At 45.4% G+C, this 15,832-nt stretch overlaps 1 protein-coding gene across 1 annotated transcript in view; it reads left to right on the forward strand.

Moving 5' to 3' along the window:
* Positions 1–356: 356 nt before the first annotated feature.
* LOC311147462 (extracellular sulfatase Sulf-2-like) overlaps positions 357–15,832 on the forward strand; it is a gene marked incomplete at its 3' end in the record, with an annotated part of 31,330 nt that continues 15,854 nt past the window's right edge. The window contains exons 1-5 of the mRNA XM_084184165.1: positions 357–595; positions 3,887–4,126; positions 7,229–7,380; positions 8,358–8,527; positions 15,557–15,707. Of these exons, the coding sequence (XP_084040291.1) occupies positions 424–595; positions 3,887–4,126; positions 7,229–7,380; positions 8,358–8,527; positions 15,557–15,707 (885 nt within the window). The 5' untranslated portion in view covers positions 357–423. The remainder of the gene's footprint in view (positions 596–3,886; positions 4,127–7,228; positions 7,381–8,357; positions 8,528–15,556; positions 15,708–15,832) is intronic.

A 15,832-nucleotide genomic window follows, 5' to 3' on the forward strand; every position in this document is an offset into this window, starting at 1 on the left:
GCTGTGGTCCTTTGCCGTTGTCGAGAGCTTACAGCTTCCTCTCTGTCACTGTCTGATGAACATTAACAGTCTCAAGTGAGACTCAAAAACTTAAGCAAAAAGGTTATCTCTTTCAATGTGTTATCCAAAAATGTGGGTTTCCATGTGATCATCTATCTTTAGAAAGGTTTCCCTTGTTCCGTTAGTCTGACCTTTCCTCTTGTGTCTCCAGGAGCTATGTTTTCACTCCCAATGGGTCGTCCATTGAACTAGCGTCATTTGGCTTTAGGTATGATCACCTGCATCTCCAGTGAACTGTTCCTGTGTTCCTGTAGTCTAACCTATGTCCTCCTGTTGTGTCTCCAGGAGCTGTGTCCTAGCAGCGGCTGTAGCAGAGTGATCCAGCAGCAGTAGCAGTAGCAGGGTTAGAGGTCAGAGGTCACCATGGCGGGGCGGGGGACCCGTTACCTCCTCCTGCTCCTGGGGGTCGTGTCTCTGGCCCAGGCCTCCATCTTCCTGTCCAGCCAGCGCCTCAAGGCCCGCTTCCAGAGGGACCGCCGCAACATCAGGCCCAACATCATCCTCATTCTCACTGATGACCAGGACATGGAGCTCGGTGAGTCTGGCTTCACATACGGCTTTCCAACCCTGTTCCTGGAGAGCTACCATCCTGTAGAATTTCGAGTTGGAGCTCTGCAGGAACAGGGTTGGAGAGGCCTGCTTTACATCCATCCTATCCTCCTCTCTATACAGTAGATGTTGTCTGCTATTTCAACATTGTGATCATAAGGCATCTACTATCTGACCACATATACACCAATAAACCATGAAGACTGTCAACATACAACTTTTAAAAAATTCAACCTTCCTCCAGGCCTACTACACTCTTTGTAATAACTGTCTCATTGTAATGATTGTTGTTTATAGCTACCCATTTTAAATGACCACAGCAAGAGATGCCACACTGCTGGAGGGTTTTGAGTAACAAACAAAATCAGACGATTAGCAGACAATCTGTGAGACGGAACCTCCTTGTCTATGCTAACTGATGCCGGACACACAAGTCTTTGTGTTACCGGGATATAGCAATACATACTCAGACACACAGATCTCAATGAAATATGGAAGAAAAAAAATCTGGGGAGGGGAAAGAGAGTGCTGCTGAGCTTGACTCTTTCTTTCTCTGTCACGCTCATCTTTCTAGACTCTCTCAGACAGACAAACAGAGAAATTGTCAGTCTCTTACGCAGCTGTTATTATCAAAGGAAAGCCAGACGCTGTGTGACGCCCTCTCATTGAGAGGAACCCTTTGGCACGTCAGCAACCATTATACCCACGATGCATCACTTCCCGTACGACGAGGGCTCGGCACGCACACCCAAGACTCCTCTCTATGTCTGCTGTGTTCAGTGGTGGGCTAGCATCGTGATGGGAGGAGAGTGGTAGGAGAGAGGAGGTTATAAAACACTTTTCCGCCACAGTCATTTTCACTGCGCTGGGAGAGACGGAGTAAAAACGACAGAGCTTCACACCAGCTCACTTCATAACTTAGAGGATTTCATCCCCTGAGCCTCACTAGATTAACTGACCGCAACCAGAAGAATGTAAGGAATTTCATTGTTACAGAATGAAAAGAGACTAATTCCAAATGGAAACCAGTGGGGTTTTAGCTCAAATCCTTGGGAGTAATTTTCTAAAGAAATTAGAAAAAAGCCTCTACTCCATACAGGACACTTATACCCAATTATCTGTCATCACCTGAAATGACAGCCAGACCAGGGAGAAACCACCACTGCTCTCTGCCAATGACCCTCTCTGCTGTGGGCCAATGACCCACCCGGCGTTAAATGGTTGAAATGCACGCTTTCTACTGGGCAGTTAACTCTGCATCAAACAGAGTCCTCAGCCACTGATTGGACTAGAAGAGAATGTGGCTCTACCGTGATGTAATGACTCGCAGGTGGCTACTCGTCCGTCAACGGGACCCACTTCAGAGCACTCCATTTATGACTAGGCAGCTGTTCCCTAAACACTAACCACTCTCCTCTTTCCACACTGCATCCTCGAGTGCCTGAAAATGGACACGTCCCGTTCCGCCCAGATTGAGGAAAAAGCTTTAGTTAGAGTAGTTTACCTCTCTCCCTCCTCTGTTTTTTCAGTCCCTTCTCCCTTTTCCTTTCACGTTGTTGCAGTATGAAAGGCAGCCTATCAGACATGAATGCAGTTCAATCAGCTGTATCCATCCTGTCATTGTGGCTCCCATTCATTTGGCACAGAGATATGACTGACGCAGCTCAATAGCCATGGAGAGGCAGAGATTCAAGCAGATTCAAGAACACCTTGTCAAAGTCATTTTCACAGCAATTTACAATTACATTAAGCCTGTGGAAAAAGAGAGGATCTTCCTGAAAGAAAATGGCCCCTGAAGACTCCAGATTTTGGGATGGTTACCTATTGTACAGTCTCATTTAGGCGGCTCTCCAATGGATCCAATGGGCGATCAACATATTACTTATTTCAAATGTACAAGCTTATGGGTATCTGATGTAGCTTATCACAAAATACTGTTTGGAATGAAACTCACACAGCCCTGTTATCTGTGAAAAATCTCCCATGTTAAAAGCAGAGAACTTTCCCCTCCCTATCTGAACCTCTGTAGGACATCGTGCTAACATTTCTCTGAATGGCCAGCTCTGTGTTTTAACCTTTGTGTCTGGTTGTTAAAGGCCTGGTGATTGTCTGTGAAAAGGTCAAGTAGCTCAGGACTTCCTCTGTCTGTACACTTCACCCTTCCCTTCCTGGCCCCTCCTCTCTCTATATGTGAGGGGTTGTGTGTGTGTGTCTGTTCCTGAAGCTTTGTGACTGGATTGGCTGTACACATTACCCACAAAGCCCATGAAACTCAGCCACATATGGAGGATTCATTCATACTATAGGTTTAAATAGGATGAGGATCATCTTATTACTGTTCATTAAGAAAAGCCAGGATTAATTGAAATCCCCTTTGTCGTGTCACTCAATGATTACAAAAGAGGTCAGCTGACTCCCTGCCAAACTCACAGGTCAATCCTCACTGGGATCCTGTTGCTCTCAGCATCTCCTCTCTGCCAGCCAGCCAGCCCCCCATCCATCCCCTCTTAGTGAAGCCAGCAAGACCCCATTCATCCCCTGTTAATGAAGCCACTCCTCTTCTGCCTCTCCTCTCCTGCCTCTCCTCTTCTCTCCTGCCTCTCCTCTCCTGCCTCTCCTGCCTCTCCTCTTCTCTCCTGCCTCTCCTCTTCTCTCCTGCCTCTCCTCTTCTCTCCTGCCTCTCCTCTCCTGCCGCTCCTCTTCTCTCCTGCCTCTCCTCTCCTACCTCTCCTCTCCTCTCCTCTCCTCTCCTCTCCTCTCCTCTCCTCTCCTCTCCTACCTCTCCTCTCCTCTCCTCTCCTCTCCTCTCCTCTCCTCTCCTCTCCTCTCCTCTCCTCTCCTCTCCTCTCCTCTCCTCTCCTCTCCTCTCCTCTCCTCTCCTCTCCTCTCCTCTCCTCTCCTCTCCTCTCCTCTCCTCTCCTCTCTTCTCTTCTCCTCTCCTCTCCTCTCCTCTCCTCTCCTCTCCTCTCCTCTCCTCTCCTCTCCTCTCCTCTCCTCTCCTCTCCTCTCCTGCCTCTCCTTTGTGTTGTCTGTTTAATCCTCTTTATCCTCCCAGGAGAGGGACAGACATCGAGGCTCTTCTCCCCATATCCCCTCCTTGTTCCTTCCTTCTCACACATGCATAATTAGCAGAACAGATGACATGCTCCCTCTATTGACAGGGAATTGTTTAGTGGTGCGTGTGGGGTGCCTCCTGCTTGTTACATGTCTGCCTGGAACAGAGTGGATCTGACCCGTTTGTGTGTGTTTCTCTCTCTAACTCTCTCTCCCACCTCAGGCTCCATGCAGGCTATGAATAAGACGCGTCGTATCATGGAGCAGGGCGGGACTCATTTCTCCAACGCCTTTGTGACCACGCCCATGTGCTGTCCTTCGCGCTCGTCCATGCTGACGGGGAAGTACGTTCACAATCACAACACCTACACCAACAATGAAAACTGCTCCTCCCCCTCCTGGCAGGCCCAGCATGAGACTAGGACCTTCGGAGTGTACCTCAACAACACCGGCTACAGGACAGGTCAGTGATCCATACAGAGTGACACACACACAGACATACAGACAGACAGGCACACAAGCACGCACACACAAACACCTGAAGCTACCCAACTCTCTGTAGGCATCATTTATCTCCGATTCAATTAAGCCAAACACTCATTTAATTGAGAACTGAAATATTTGTCATAATTAGGTTACACATTTCACATCCTCAGTCAGGGCTTGTGAAAGCCATTAGATTGGTTTTCCACTGCCTGGTGTTCTGTTCTCTACTGATGCTGAGTGTGCTGGCTAGGCAGCAGCCTGAGTGGGGCTGAAAACACTGGGGCCTGTCCCAAATAGCACCCTATAACCTGTAAAGTGCACTACCACCCTATGGGCCCGGGTCAAAAGTAGTGCACTATAAAAGGAATAGGGTGCCATTTGGGACGCAGTCGGGCTTCTCTGAGTGGATGGCCATTATCTGTGATGGGCTCCACTGTTTCACCCAGACAGACGCTGATGTTCTGTGTCTCTTACACTCTGTTCCTATTACATTAGATAGGCCTACATGGCCTACAGTCATAACAGAGAGAAAGTCCTTTCTGGAGCCTGCGCTGTCATTATCTTTTCCTGTCCTCCAGAAATCACTGGAATTATGGGTAAAGAACACACACAAGCATGCATACACACACACACACACACACACACACACATTCCAATCCATTATTGTTTAATGTGCTCATTCCACAAATATTTAAAGGGAACTCTTTGTGACTCATTCCAAAATGAAAGGAGAAGCTCTGCACTACTGTAGCAGTATCATATTACCACACGCATTCTTTGAAATCCAAATAAGAAAGTAGAAACTCAAGAGAATTACAATCAGTCAAGAAAATGGCATTCGGTGACAACTAGACATACTGTAGCATCTGTTCCAAGTAGACTCCATAGAAATCCTCCACATTCCCACTGACGGAAACAGCAGCCCACATCTGTCTACACCATGTCTGTGCTGTGTATCTGTCAAACAGCATCCTGCCTCTCCCCGACACCAACACCCCAACAGTAGCTTTGTCATAGGCTTCCTGCCATGCTGAAGCCTATCAGTTCTGTGTTCATGTTGAGCCACTGAAGAACTCTCCCTTCCCCCAGAGGGATGCACTGTGGCTGGGCCAGTAGTGTGTGGTTGGTGTTGCTGCTTATACTGTAACTCTGCTGATTTCCAATCTGCTGACTGCAGATCTAGAATCAGGTCCCCCCTGAGCAGTCCATATAATCTTATTATGATCTAAAAGGTTAAACTGATCCTATATCAGGAATCCTAGACTCTTTGTGAATACAGGCCTTTACAAATGTTAAGAACAAACTGTTTGGGGTTTTAACTATTAGAAACATCACCATGTGGAGAAACCGTATGAATGTATAAACAGTGAGCTCCAAAAATATTGGGACAGTGGTTCTGTACTTCAGCACCTTGGATTTGAAATGATACAATGACTATGAGGTTAAAGTGCAGACTGTCAGCTTTAATTTGAGGGTATTTCCATCCATATCGGGTGAACCATTTAGAAATTACAGCACTTTTGAACACAGTCCCCACACTTCATTTTGGAGTCACTTGTATTGTAAATAAGAATAGAATATGTTTCTAAACACTTCTACAATAATGTGGATGCTACCATGATTACGGAAAATCCTGAATGAATCATGAATAATGATGAGTGAGAAAGTTACAGACCTCTCACCATTACAATAACAGGGGAGGTAGGCATTTTTGGGGGGTTATGATATTTGTGTGTCTGTAACTTTCTCACTCATCCTTATTCATGATTAATTCATGATTATCCGTGATCATGGTAGCATCCACATTAATGTAGAAGTGTTTAGAAACATATTCTATTCTTATTTACAATACAAGTAACTCCAAAATGACACACTACATTATTTACCATTCATTTCTATTGTGCACAAAATAATCTGAAACACAACCAAAACAAACAGCAAATGCATCCAACAAATGTGTTAAGTCACAAGCTTAATGTAGTCATTGCGTGCTATGAATATGGGACCAAATTCTTAACTTGTGCTACTTTAATACACACATAAGTGAATTTTTTCCAATACTTTTGGTCCCCTAAAATGGAGGGACTATGTACAAAAAGAGCTGTAATTTCTAAACGGTTCATCCAATATGGATGAACATACCCTCAAATGAATGCTGATAGTGTGCGCTTTAACCTCATAGTCAATGTACCATTTAAAGTGCTGGAGTACAGAGCCAAAATAACCAAAAATGTGTCACTGTCCCAATACTTTTGAAGCTCACTGTATTATAGGTACCAGTGCTTGACTTGGTACCGGCACCTCAAATTTACTACTGCTTGAGTTCCTGCACCTCTTATAGAATATTAGCTCAAAAGTATTGTGGAGCTCCTGCGCCTAAATATATACAGTACCGGCACCCAAAATGAGTAATGGCACCTATTTCAGTCCAAGACAAGCACTGATAGGTACTTAGTTTTATTAGTTGTATTAGTAGTTGTAGAAGTAGTCTTTATTAGTTGTAGGCCTATTAGTAGTTGTACAACAACTTTTTTATGTTGTCAATATACGTTTTAGTTTATAATTATAATTATTTAATTGTTATTATTATTAGACAGTAGTTGCCATATAATTGTTGCTTAGTATTGTTTGTTTCTTGAAAACAAGATGGTGCATCTCAATAGATTTCATCCTGCAAAATGTCAAATAAATAAATACTTTAGTGTTCTCCCTCAGCTACTTCCTGGTAATCCACCTGGAGGGGAGCATATCAGTCTTGTCGCTGACATTTAACCATTCCAAACTCAGCAGAAGCAGCAGTAGCAGCACTTGGACAGCCAGAGCTTTTTACTTCCCATGCTTATGTTTTCATCGATCCGTCTGTTGGTTTGTTAGTGAACCGCCAACAGCTGAATCATGAGTATTGATGTACGTGTCAGTGACATTTCAGCATCCACCGCCCAGTCCTCCCTCCCTCCCTCCATCCATCCTTTCACAAGAAAAGCAAATGATGAAGTGTGCAGATTAAACCAATTAGATTGGATGTAACTAAGTGAATTGAATTGTCTTTTCTGCCTGTGTCCTGTGCCCCACCATGCAGGCTTCTTTGGGAAGTACCTGAATGAGTACAATGGTTCCTATATTCCTCCTGGGTGGAGGGAGTGGGTGGGGTTGGTCAAGAACTCCCGCTTCTACAACTACACCCTGTGCAGGAACGGAGTCAGAGAGAAACACGGCTGCGAGTACCCCAAGGTCTGTATAATTTGTGTGTGTGTTATTTCTCTGGTGCTGTGCTCTGCTTATGGCTGTGTGCACGATATAGTCTAGGGTTCAGACCTTACATCAGCCATCAACTATGACCCACTCTTCATTTCCCTACATTTACTTACTGTATCTTCTCTCAACATGTTTCCCAACACCACCCATAGCCTGTCCAACACAACACCTGGCCCCAGTTTAGTTCCAGTGGTGCTTGCCAACTCTTGCCAGGAATGGGTTCCTCCCACACTAGAGAGGGATGGAGGGGAGGGGCGGTTTGGCTCATTGCAGGAACACTGCCCAGCAGATGTACACAACCTGTTCACTAAAAGGCTCTATCTCCATCCCTCACTGACACTGTCTCAGAGAGGGGGTAAGAGAGTAGGGGCAGGAGGAGGAGAGGAATAGAGGAGTGTGGAGCACTGACTGCATATTCCCCTTGGCTTGCTCTCAGAGCACCATCTGGAACCCTTCTCCTCGTCATTCCTTCAGTCTCCATTCTCATGTATTAATAGAGGAAGGGCCTATCTGAAGACACTATTTACTGCAATAGTATATTAGTTACACATCTGAAATGTTTGATGAAACATTGTACTGGAAAGGAAAGGGTAAGGGGGATACCTAGTCAGTTGTACAACTGAATGCATTCAACTGAAATGTGTCTTCCGCATTTAACCCAACCCCTCTGAATCAGACAGGTTTGGGGGCTGCCTTAATCAACATCCACATCATCAGCGCCCAGGGAACAGTGGGTTAACTGCCTTGCTCACGGGCAGAACGACAGATTTTTACCATGTCAGCTCGGGGATTCGATCCAGCAACCTTTCGGTTACTGAGAGAGCTAGCATGTGGTGACTTGCAAGAAGCTGTTTAAGAGAGTCAAGCTGATACACAGACATTTGTGGAAAGTGTATTTACTGATGTCCCCTTTCGTTGTGAGGATGTTAAATCAGTATTTCATCTTCCTGCAGGACTACTTTACGGATCTCATCACAGAAGACAGCATCAACTATTTCCGTTCCTCTAAGAGGATGTACCCCCACCGGCCAGTGATGATGGTGATGAGCCACGCTGCCCCCCACGGGCCGGAAGACTCAGCACCGCAGTACAGCACTGCCTTCCCCAATGCATCCCAGCACATGTGAGTGTCTGGCACGCATTCACACACAATGAAATGGCTTTACTGTGTAAGCAAAACAACATCATTCTGACTCATCCACTTGCAAAAGCAATAACATGAACCTTTTATGCAGTGATGTTTTCATCGAATGGCGGCTTAAATGTGAGGCTATCGGGTATCTTGCATCAATGAGTAATGTCGAGAAATATGATTCGAAGAGAAAGCAGTATTTTCAGTTCTCTCCTTTTCTCAGAACTTTCTCCCTTAGCATCATCTTCAAGGGAAGGGAGTTATCGGCTCCAGTGAACAATGTGTCACTTTCCCCCTGTATTCTCTCTCTCTCTCTCTCTCTCGTTCTCTCACTCTCTCTCTTTCTCTTTCCCTCTCCCCCTCCCTCTTTCCCGCTGAAAAAGAGCGGACTCCGATAGAGGTGCCAGTTTAGATATAGGTGCAACTGTCCTGGCGTCCCGGTTAGAGGACATAGAATTACCAGCAGGAGACAGGGATGCAATCCACACTTTATTACCACAAACCAAACAGACACACACACACACACACACACACACACACACACACACGCGGCAAACAGTAAGAGGAGACTAGTAGTAGTGGAAGTGATAGTGGAAGTGGTTTTATGGTCAGTGACGTGCTAACACACGGTTGGGGTTAACATGTGAGTTGAGGTGGAGGACAGGAGTTTATAGAGGTTGTCTCAACCTGCCCACCTGGAAACCACTAAAGAGTGCTCCCAGGTAGAGCCTCTGATTGGCTGACTAGGTCATGTGATTCTGGTTGCACCTAGCAACAGAGTGTTCCAGGAGCAGGGGTGTGAAAGTTGGGGGGCAGAGTGTCTGTAAACAATAGAAAGCCCATCCCCCCAATACCTCTACTCTCTTTGGGGTAATAAAGTTTCTTAAAGTTGTGTCTCTGAGAGAGGGTAAGAGAGGGCCCTGAGAACTACTTATGGGAAACTGCAATGGTTTTCCTCACCCTCCCTCCATCTCAGCACACAGGCATACAAACACACACTAATGCACACATCAACACACATTGTATCACAGCTCTGTTGTCACGATCGTTGTAAGCAGCGGACCAAGGCGCAGCGTGATAAGAATACATCTTTTAATGAGTACTTACACAATAAAACAAAACAACAAAACGATACGTGAAGTCCTAAGGTTAACAAAACACAAACCTCTCCGGAACAAGATCCCACAAATGACAAGTGCAAAACAGGCTGCCTAAGTATGGTTCCCAATCAGAGACAACAAGCCACAGCTGCTTCTGATTGGGAACCACCCCGGCCAACATAGAAACAAACGATCTAGAAAGAAACACATAGAAAACAAAACATAGACACTACACACCCTGGCTCAACATTTAAGAGTCCCCAGAGCCAGGGCGTGACATCTGTGCTTAAGATTTAGAGGACTCCCATGAGGCACAATCAGCTGTATCGTGTCTAAGGCATCCAGAAGTGCTGCATCTGAACTGGGCACACTGTAGAGAACTGTATCCCACAGCCCTGCCTATCCCACAGCCCTGCCTGGACACTACACTATACTACACTACACTACACTACACTACACTACACTACACAGCCTGTTGGCACGTGTTGCTGTTGTTATTTGACCCCTGAAAGACTGTAACTGGGAGATGGAGACGAGCTGGGATGGGAGGCTGCATGGGTCTTTCCTGCTCTCTCGCCCCTCCTCACCTTCTCCCTCACCCCTTAGTGCACCTTGTTCCCTGCTAACTCACTCTCTCTCTCTCTCTCTCTCTCTCTCTCTCTGATACTAACTCTTTCCCCTCATCTCCTCCTCTCACCCTCTGTGGCCTTCCCTTTGTAGCTGTGCGCTGATGGTAAATAAAGGCAGCGATGCACATGTCATGTACACTGTCAGAGATGGCGCTGGCTGATTTCACTGCCTGTCGGTCCCTAACTGGGCCTGCTGGGAGATTACACTGTGATGGGTGGAGGGTGGAACGGGCTGGGAGAGGAGGGGGAGAAGGGGGGCGGTTATGGCTGATTCCTGCTTCCTGTAGAAAGTCACGTCCACGCTGCATGTAGGACAAAACAAACAGGCATGCCCTCCGATACATAACGGATAAACAGTCAGGAGACTTAGTCAGGCTAATGCAAGGCAGAGAGAGAGGAACGGAGGGAGGGTGGAGAAGGGACTGGAACAGGGGAAGGGGGAAACAGAGTGAGGGTGATGGATAGAAAGAAAGAAACGGGGAGAGAGAGAAGGTGAGCGATGGGATTGAGGAGAACAATAAGGATATAAGATAAATGGTGACAAAGAGAGAGAGAAAGTAAGAAAGAAAGATAAGTGTTTGGCAGGTTGTTGTTAGTCCGTGGTCGGGATGAGCGGAGAACAAAAAGCATGCAGTGGTCCATGTAGCTTGGACAGATCCAAGAATCGATTATTCTTGTCCTAATGGCTTTTAAATGTTCTAACGTTCTATTAATCACAACTTCATAAGGACCCCCCTCTCTCTCTCTCCCTCTGATGATGGTCTTTTTTGTCCTGATAGGACCTCTCATTCCAGCCACTTGAGAGAAGCTCAGAGAGCCTAGTATTCCTCTCATCTGTCCCCTCTAACAGTAGAAACCCATTAGTAGGAGTGTCAGCTGAGCCCGCTCTAATGCCACTCTCGCTTGCTTAGTGGTGTGTTATTTTATGTGTGTGGTGTTTGTTTTTTAATTGCGTCAGTACTCTCGCTCTCTTTCCTCTGTAGAGGGCTTTTATTTTCTCTGCTTCAATCATGCTGACGGCCTGTCCGCCCCCATTACCTCTCTCTGAGGAACTTTTCACTTTTTACAGGACTACGTTTTTAGTTTGGGCTCTCTCTCTCACAGGGATTTTTCATACCAACTCTGCTCTCTCCTACTGCACCTTGTGGTCTGTCCCTGTGGTCCAGACTGTTTTCCCAACCCAAAGAACCCCTCCAAAGAACCCCTCCTTGTCTTTCATGAATTCATCAAACACCCTTGGCCTCCCTATAGTTACCCCAATAATCCACCATATCAAATCCCTCTGTGCCCCCGTTCAGTTAGCCCTGCTTAGCTACACAGCTAGCATCCTTTACCTCCCAGTAATTACCTCCCTGCACCATGGAAACCTCCTCTTAACCACTTCCCCTCACTTCCTCCCTCCATCAAAGACCTTTTTGCCCCCTACGTAGTCAAATCAAATCCCCCTTCTATTTGCACCCCCTCCACTCTCACCTTCCCCTGTAGCTTCACCCCTGCTTCCATCATGCCATGGTTTCAAAAGCACTCTATGCCCCCTATAGCCTCCAATCTCCAACCATGAAATTTCTCACTTTTCCATCTTCTGTGCAATTCCGACTTCCACTCGGTTATTGGAAGTTGTTCTGTGTGGGAGAGAGGAAAAACGGTTGATTGCCTTTGAGACCCAGTGGTGATTGTCCCTGACCCCAACAATCAGATTTTTTTCTCCCCTTTTAAGTGGAGATAGCTTAGTGGTTCAGAAGCAGCTGGGATTCTTAGACGTGAGAGAGGGTAGAGAGAGAGACCTGCGAGAATTGAATGGATTACACATTGTCCAATAAAGTGGAGACCCTGCATGGTGAGGGAGAAAGAGAAAAGGAGAGAGCGGAAGGGAGGGAAATCTAGAGTTTAGAGAGGAAATTTTACTCTAAACCAGAGATTAACAAATGCAGCTGATCCATTATAACTGTGTTGCCCAGCTTGCCCACTCTCACAGCTTGGTCTTTCCACAAAATGAATGCCTTTTGTGTTCCTTTGATATTTTAAGTAGAAATTGTGCATCAAAATTGAATTTTAAAAGCTTATTTTAAATGAAGTGCCCTTTAATATAGACCACATGGAGAATTCAATAAATCTGAATAGGCTTGCTAAAGTGCTAACATTCAGCATTTTGACTGTCCCTCCGTCAACCCCGTGTCACTTCTAGGAAGATTTTAACCAACTTTATTTTTTCCCAAAAATTTCTCCAAGTTTCACCATCATTATAAAACCCTAGTTATTCTGTTGCTTCGACAAAGTCATTTCTGAAGATTATTTATTTCATTAGATTAGTGTTTCATTTAAGTCTGTCCCTCATTTTAAGGTCAACCCTGTTACGTGAACTGAACTCTCGTTTTAATATGGTGAAACTATTCCTTTTAAAAATATTTTCTATCAAAAGAAACATTGAATACCTAATAGTCAAATCATAGAGTACAAGCATGTGAGCTGGTTCTATACTTTTTGGCCATTTTCTGGTGTTTTGTGGTGAAAAACTGAGCAGGTCGAGCATAACACGTCAACCCTGTTACCCATAGATAGACAGGCTAGAAATGTTTTAACAATTTTTTTTTTTTTTTTGTGAAGCTGGCATTCAATTGCCACTCCCTGTTGCACACAACAAGCTTCAATTCCCCCTGTCACAAGGGGATCCCTCTTACGGTCAACCCTGTTACTTTATTTGGCACTTGAGATGGGAAAACATGATTTTTTATTAAGTTGCACATGTGCTCTTTATGACAATGTTAAAATTAAGTGAAATCAAACGTTTTCTTTTTGACCAAGTTAAACTTCTCAAAAGGTACCGAATTGGTGGAACAACCCAGTTTTATCAAAGCTGCTTCACCACACCACAGAGCTAGTGGTAGCCATGGACAGTCGGTGTGCGATATACAGGGGGAGAAAGGAAAGAGAAAGAAAGCAAGAGAGATAGGGAGGCAGTTACGGAGGGAGGGTGAGATGGAGAGAACCGGTGAAAGTGGAGGGGAGTAACTCAATCACATGATTCTGGAGATAATTCAGATGGTGGTGATGTCCCTCGCCTTGTCGCTTTCTGCTGTGTGTGTGTGTGTGTGGGTGTGTGTGTGTGTGAGTGAATGCGCAGGGCAGAGTAATGAAGGTCTTTGCTCCTAGTCATTAATCACACACACACAACATCCTCCCACTGCACAACTCACAGGAGCCTCATCTCTCTGTGTGCCAAAAGGCAAGCCAGTCTTTTTAATTAAACCAATGACCAGCCACCAGCCCCAATTACACACAGCAGTCACATCTTAGAAAACATCCCCACTGTCCTGATATATTATAGAATTACTCTCCTGCCTCACACAGGCACACACATTCCCAGCTAAACATATTTTTACCCCAAAGCAGCCATGCATGTATAGACATTTTTCACTGTAGACATTTGTCTTCTGTACAATATACAGTGCATTCGGAAAGTATTCAGACCCCTTGACTTTTTCCACATTTTCTTACGTTACATCTTATTCTAAAATGGATTAAATAAAAATAAAAATACTCATCAATTTTCATACAATACCCCATAATGACAAAGCGAAAACAGGTTTTTAGAACTTTTTGCAAATGTATATATGTTTATATATATTTAAAAATAAATAAAAAATAAACATAAGTATTCAGACCCTTTGCTATGAGACTCGAAATTGAGCTCAGGTGCATCCTGTTTCCATTGATCATCCTTGAGATGTTTCTACAACTTGATTAGAGTCCACCTGTGGTAAATTAAATTGATTGGACATGATTTGGAAAGGCACACAACTGTCTATTTAAGGTCCCACAGTTCACAGTGCATATCAGAGCAAAAATCAAGCCATGAGGTCGAAGGATTTGTCCGTAGAGCTCCGAGACAGGATTGTGTCGAGGCACAGATCTGGGGAAGGGTACCAAAAAATGTCTGCAGAATTGAAGGTCCCCAAGAACACAGTGGCCTCCATCATTCTTAAATGGAAGCAGTTTGGAACCACAAAGACTGTTCCTAGATCTGGCTGCTCGGGGGAGAAGGGCCTTAGTCAGGGAGGTGACCAAGAACCAGATGGTCACTCTGACAGAGCTCCAGAGTTCCTCTGTGGAGATGGGAGAACCTTCCAGAAAGACAACCATCTCTGCAGCACTCCACCAATCAGGCCTTTATGGTAGAGTGGCCAGACTGAAGCCACTCCTCAATAAAAGGCACATGACAGCCCACTTAGAGTTTGCCAAAAGGCACCTAAAGACTCTCAGACCATGAGAAACAAGATTCTGTGGTTTGATGAAACCAACATTGAACTCTTTGGCCTGAATGCCAAGCGTCACGTCTGGAGGAAACCTGGCACCATCCCTACGGTGAAGCATGGTGGTGGCAGCATCATGCTGTGAGGATGTTTGTCATCGGCAGGGACTGGGAGACTAGTCAAGATAGAGGGAAAGATGAACGTAGCAAAGTACAGAGAGATCCTTGATGAAAACCTGCTCCAGAGCGCTCAGGACCTCAGACTGGGGCGAAGGTTCACCTTCCAGCAGGACAACGACCCTAAGCACACAGCCAAGACAACACAGGAGTGACTTCGGGACAAGTCTCTGAATGTCCTTGAGTGGCCCAACCAGAGCCCGGACTTGAACCCGATTTTAACATTTCTGGAGAGACCTGAAAATAGCTGTGCAGTGACACTCCCCATCCAACCTGACAGATCTTGAGAGGATCTGCAGAGAAGAATGGGAGAGAACTCCCCAAATACAGGTGTGCCGAGCTTGTAGCGTCTTACCCAAGAAGACTCAACGCTGTAATTGATGCCAAAGGTGCTTCAACAAAGTACTGAGTAAAGGGTCTGAATACTTATGTAAATATTTCCGTTTTAAAAAATATATATATTTGCAAGAATTTCTAAAAAACAGTTTTTGCTTTTTTAAATCAATTTTAGACTAAGGCTGTAACATAACAAAATGTGGAAAAAGTCAAGGGTTCTGAATACTTTCCGAATGCACTGTAAGCTTTCTTCATTAAAGGCAGACTAACCCATCACCAATCAGAACAATGGAATTGCCTACCTGGCATCCATGACCCTTTAATGCTGTGCTTGGGACAAGAGTTAATTATGGCAGAGACTTTGTGTCACTCAAGGTAGGCTACTCTTTAAGCACCTAAAGCTTAATTAAAACTCAAGGGGTACGAAGTCAAAAACTTTTCAAAGACACTTTGTCAGTGTTAATACAATGTCACTAAACTTCTCTGAACACTACCCCCCCCCCCCCCCCCCCCCCCCCCCTTCTCTCAGCACTCCCAGCTACAACTATGCTCCGAACCCGGACAAGCACTGGATCATGCGTTACACTGGGGCTATGAAGCCCATCCACATGGAGTTCACCAACATGCTACAGAGGAAGAGGCTGCAGACCCTGCTTTCTGTGGATGACAGCGTGGAGAAGGTGAGCTTAGAGCGCCCCCTACCTGCACCTCTCCAAGGGATCCTGTATGGCTCAATTGGTAGAGCATGGCAATTGCAATGCAAGGATTGTGGGTTAGATTCCCGGGGCCACCCATATAACATTGT

Source organism: Coregonus lavaretus (assembly GCF_964263955.1).
Source record: "Coregonus lavaretus genome assembly, chromosome: 20".
In the NCBI taxonomy this organism is placed as follows: domain Eukaryota; kingdom Metazoa; phylum Chordata; class Actinopteri; order Salmoniformes; family Salmonidae; genus Coregonus; species Coregonus lavaretus.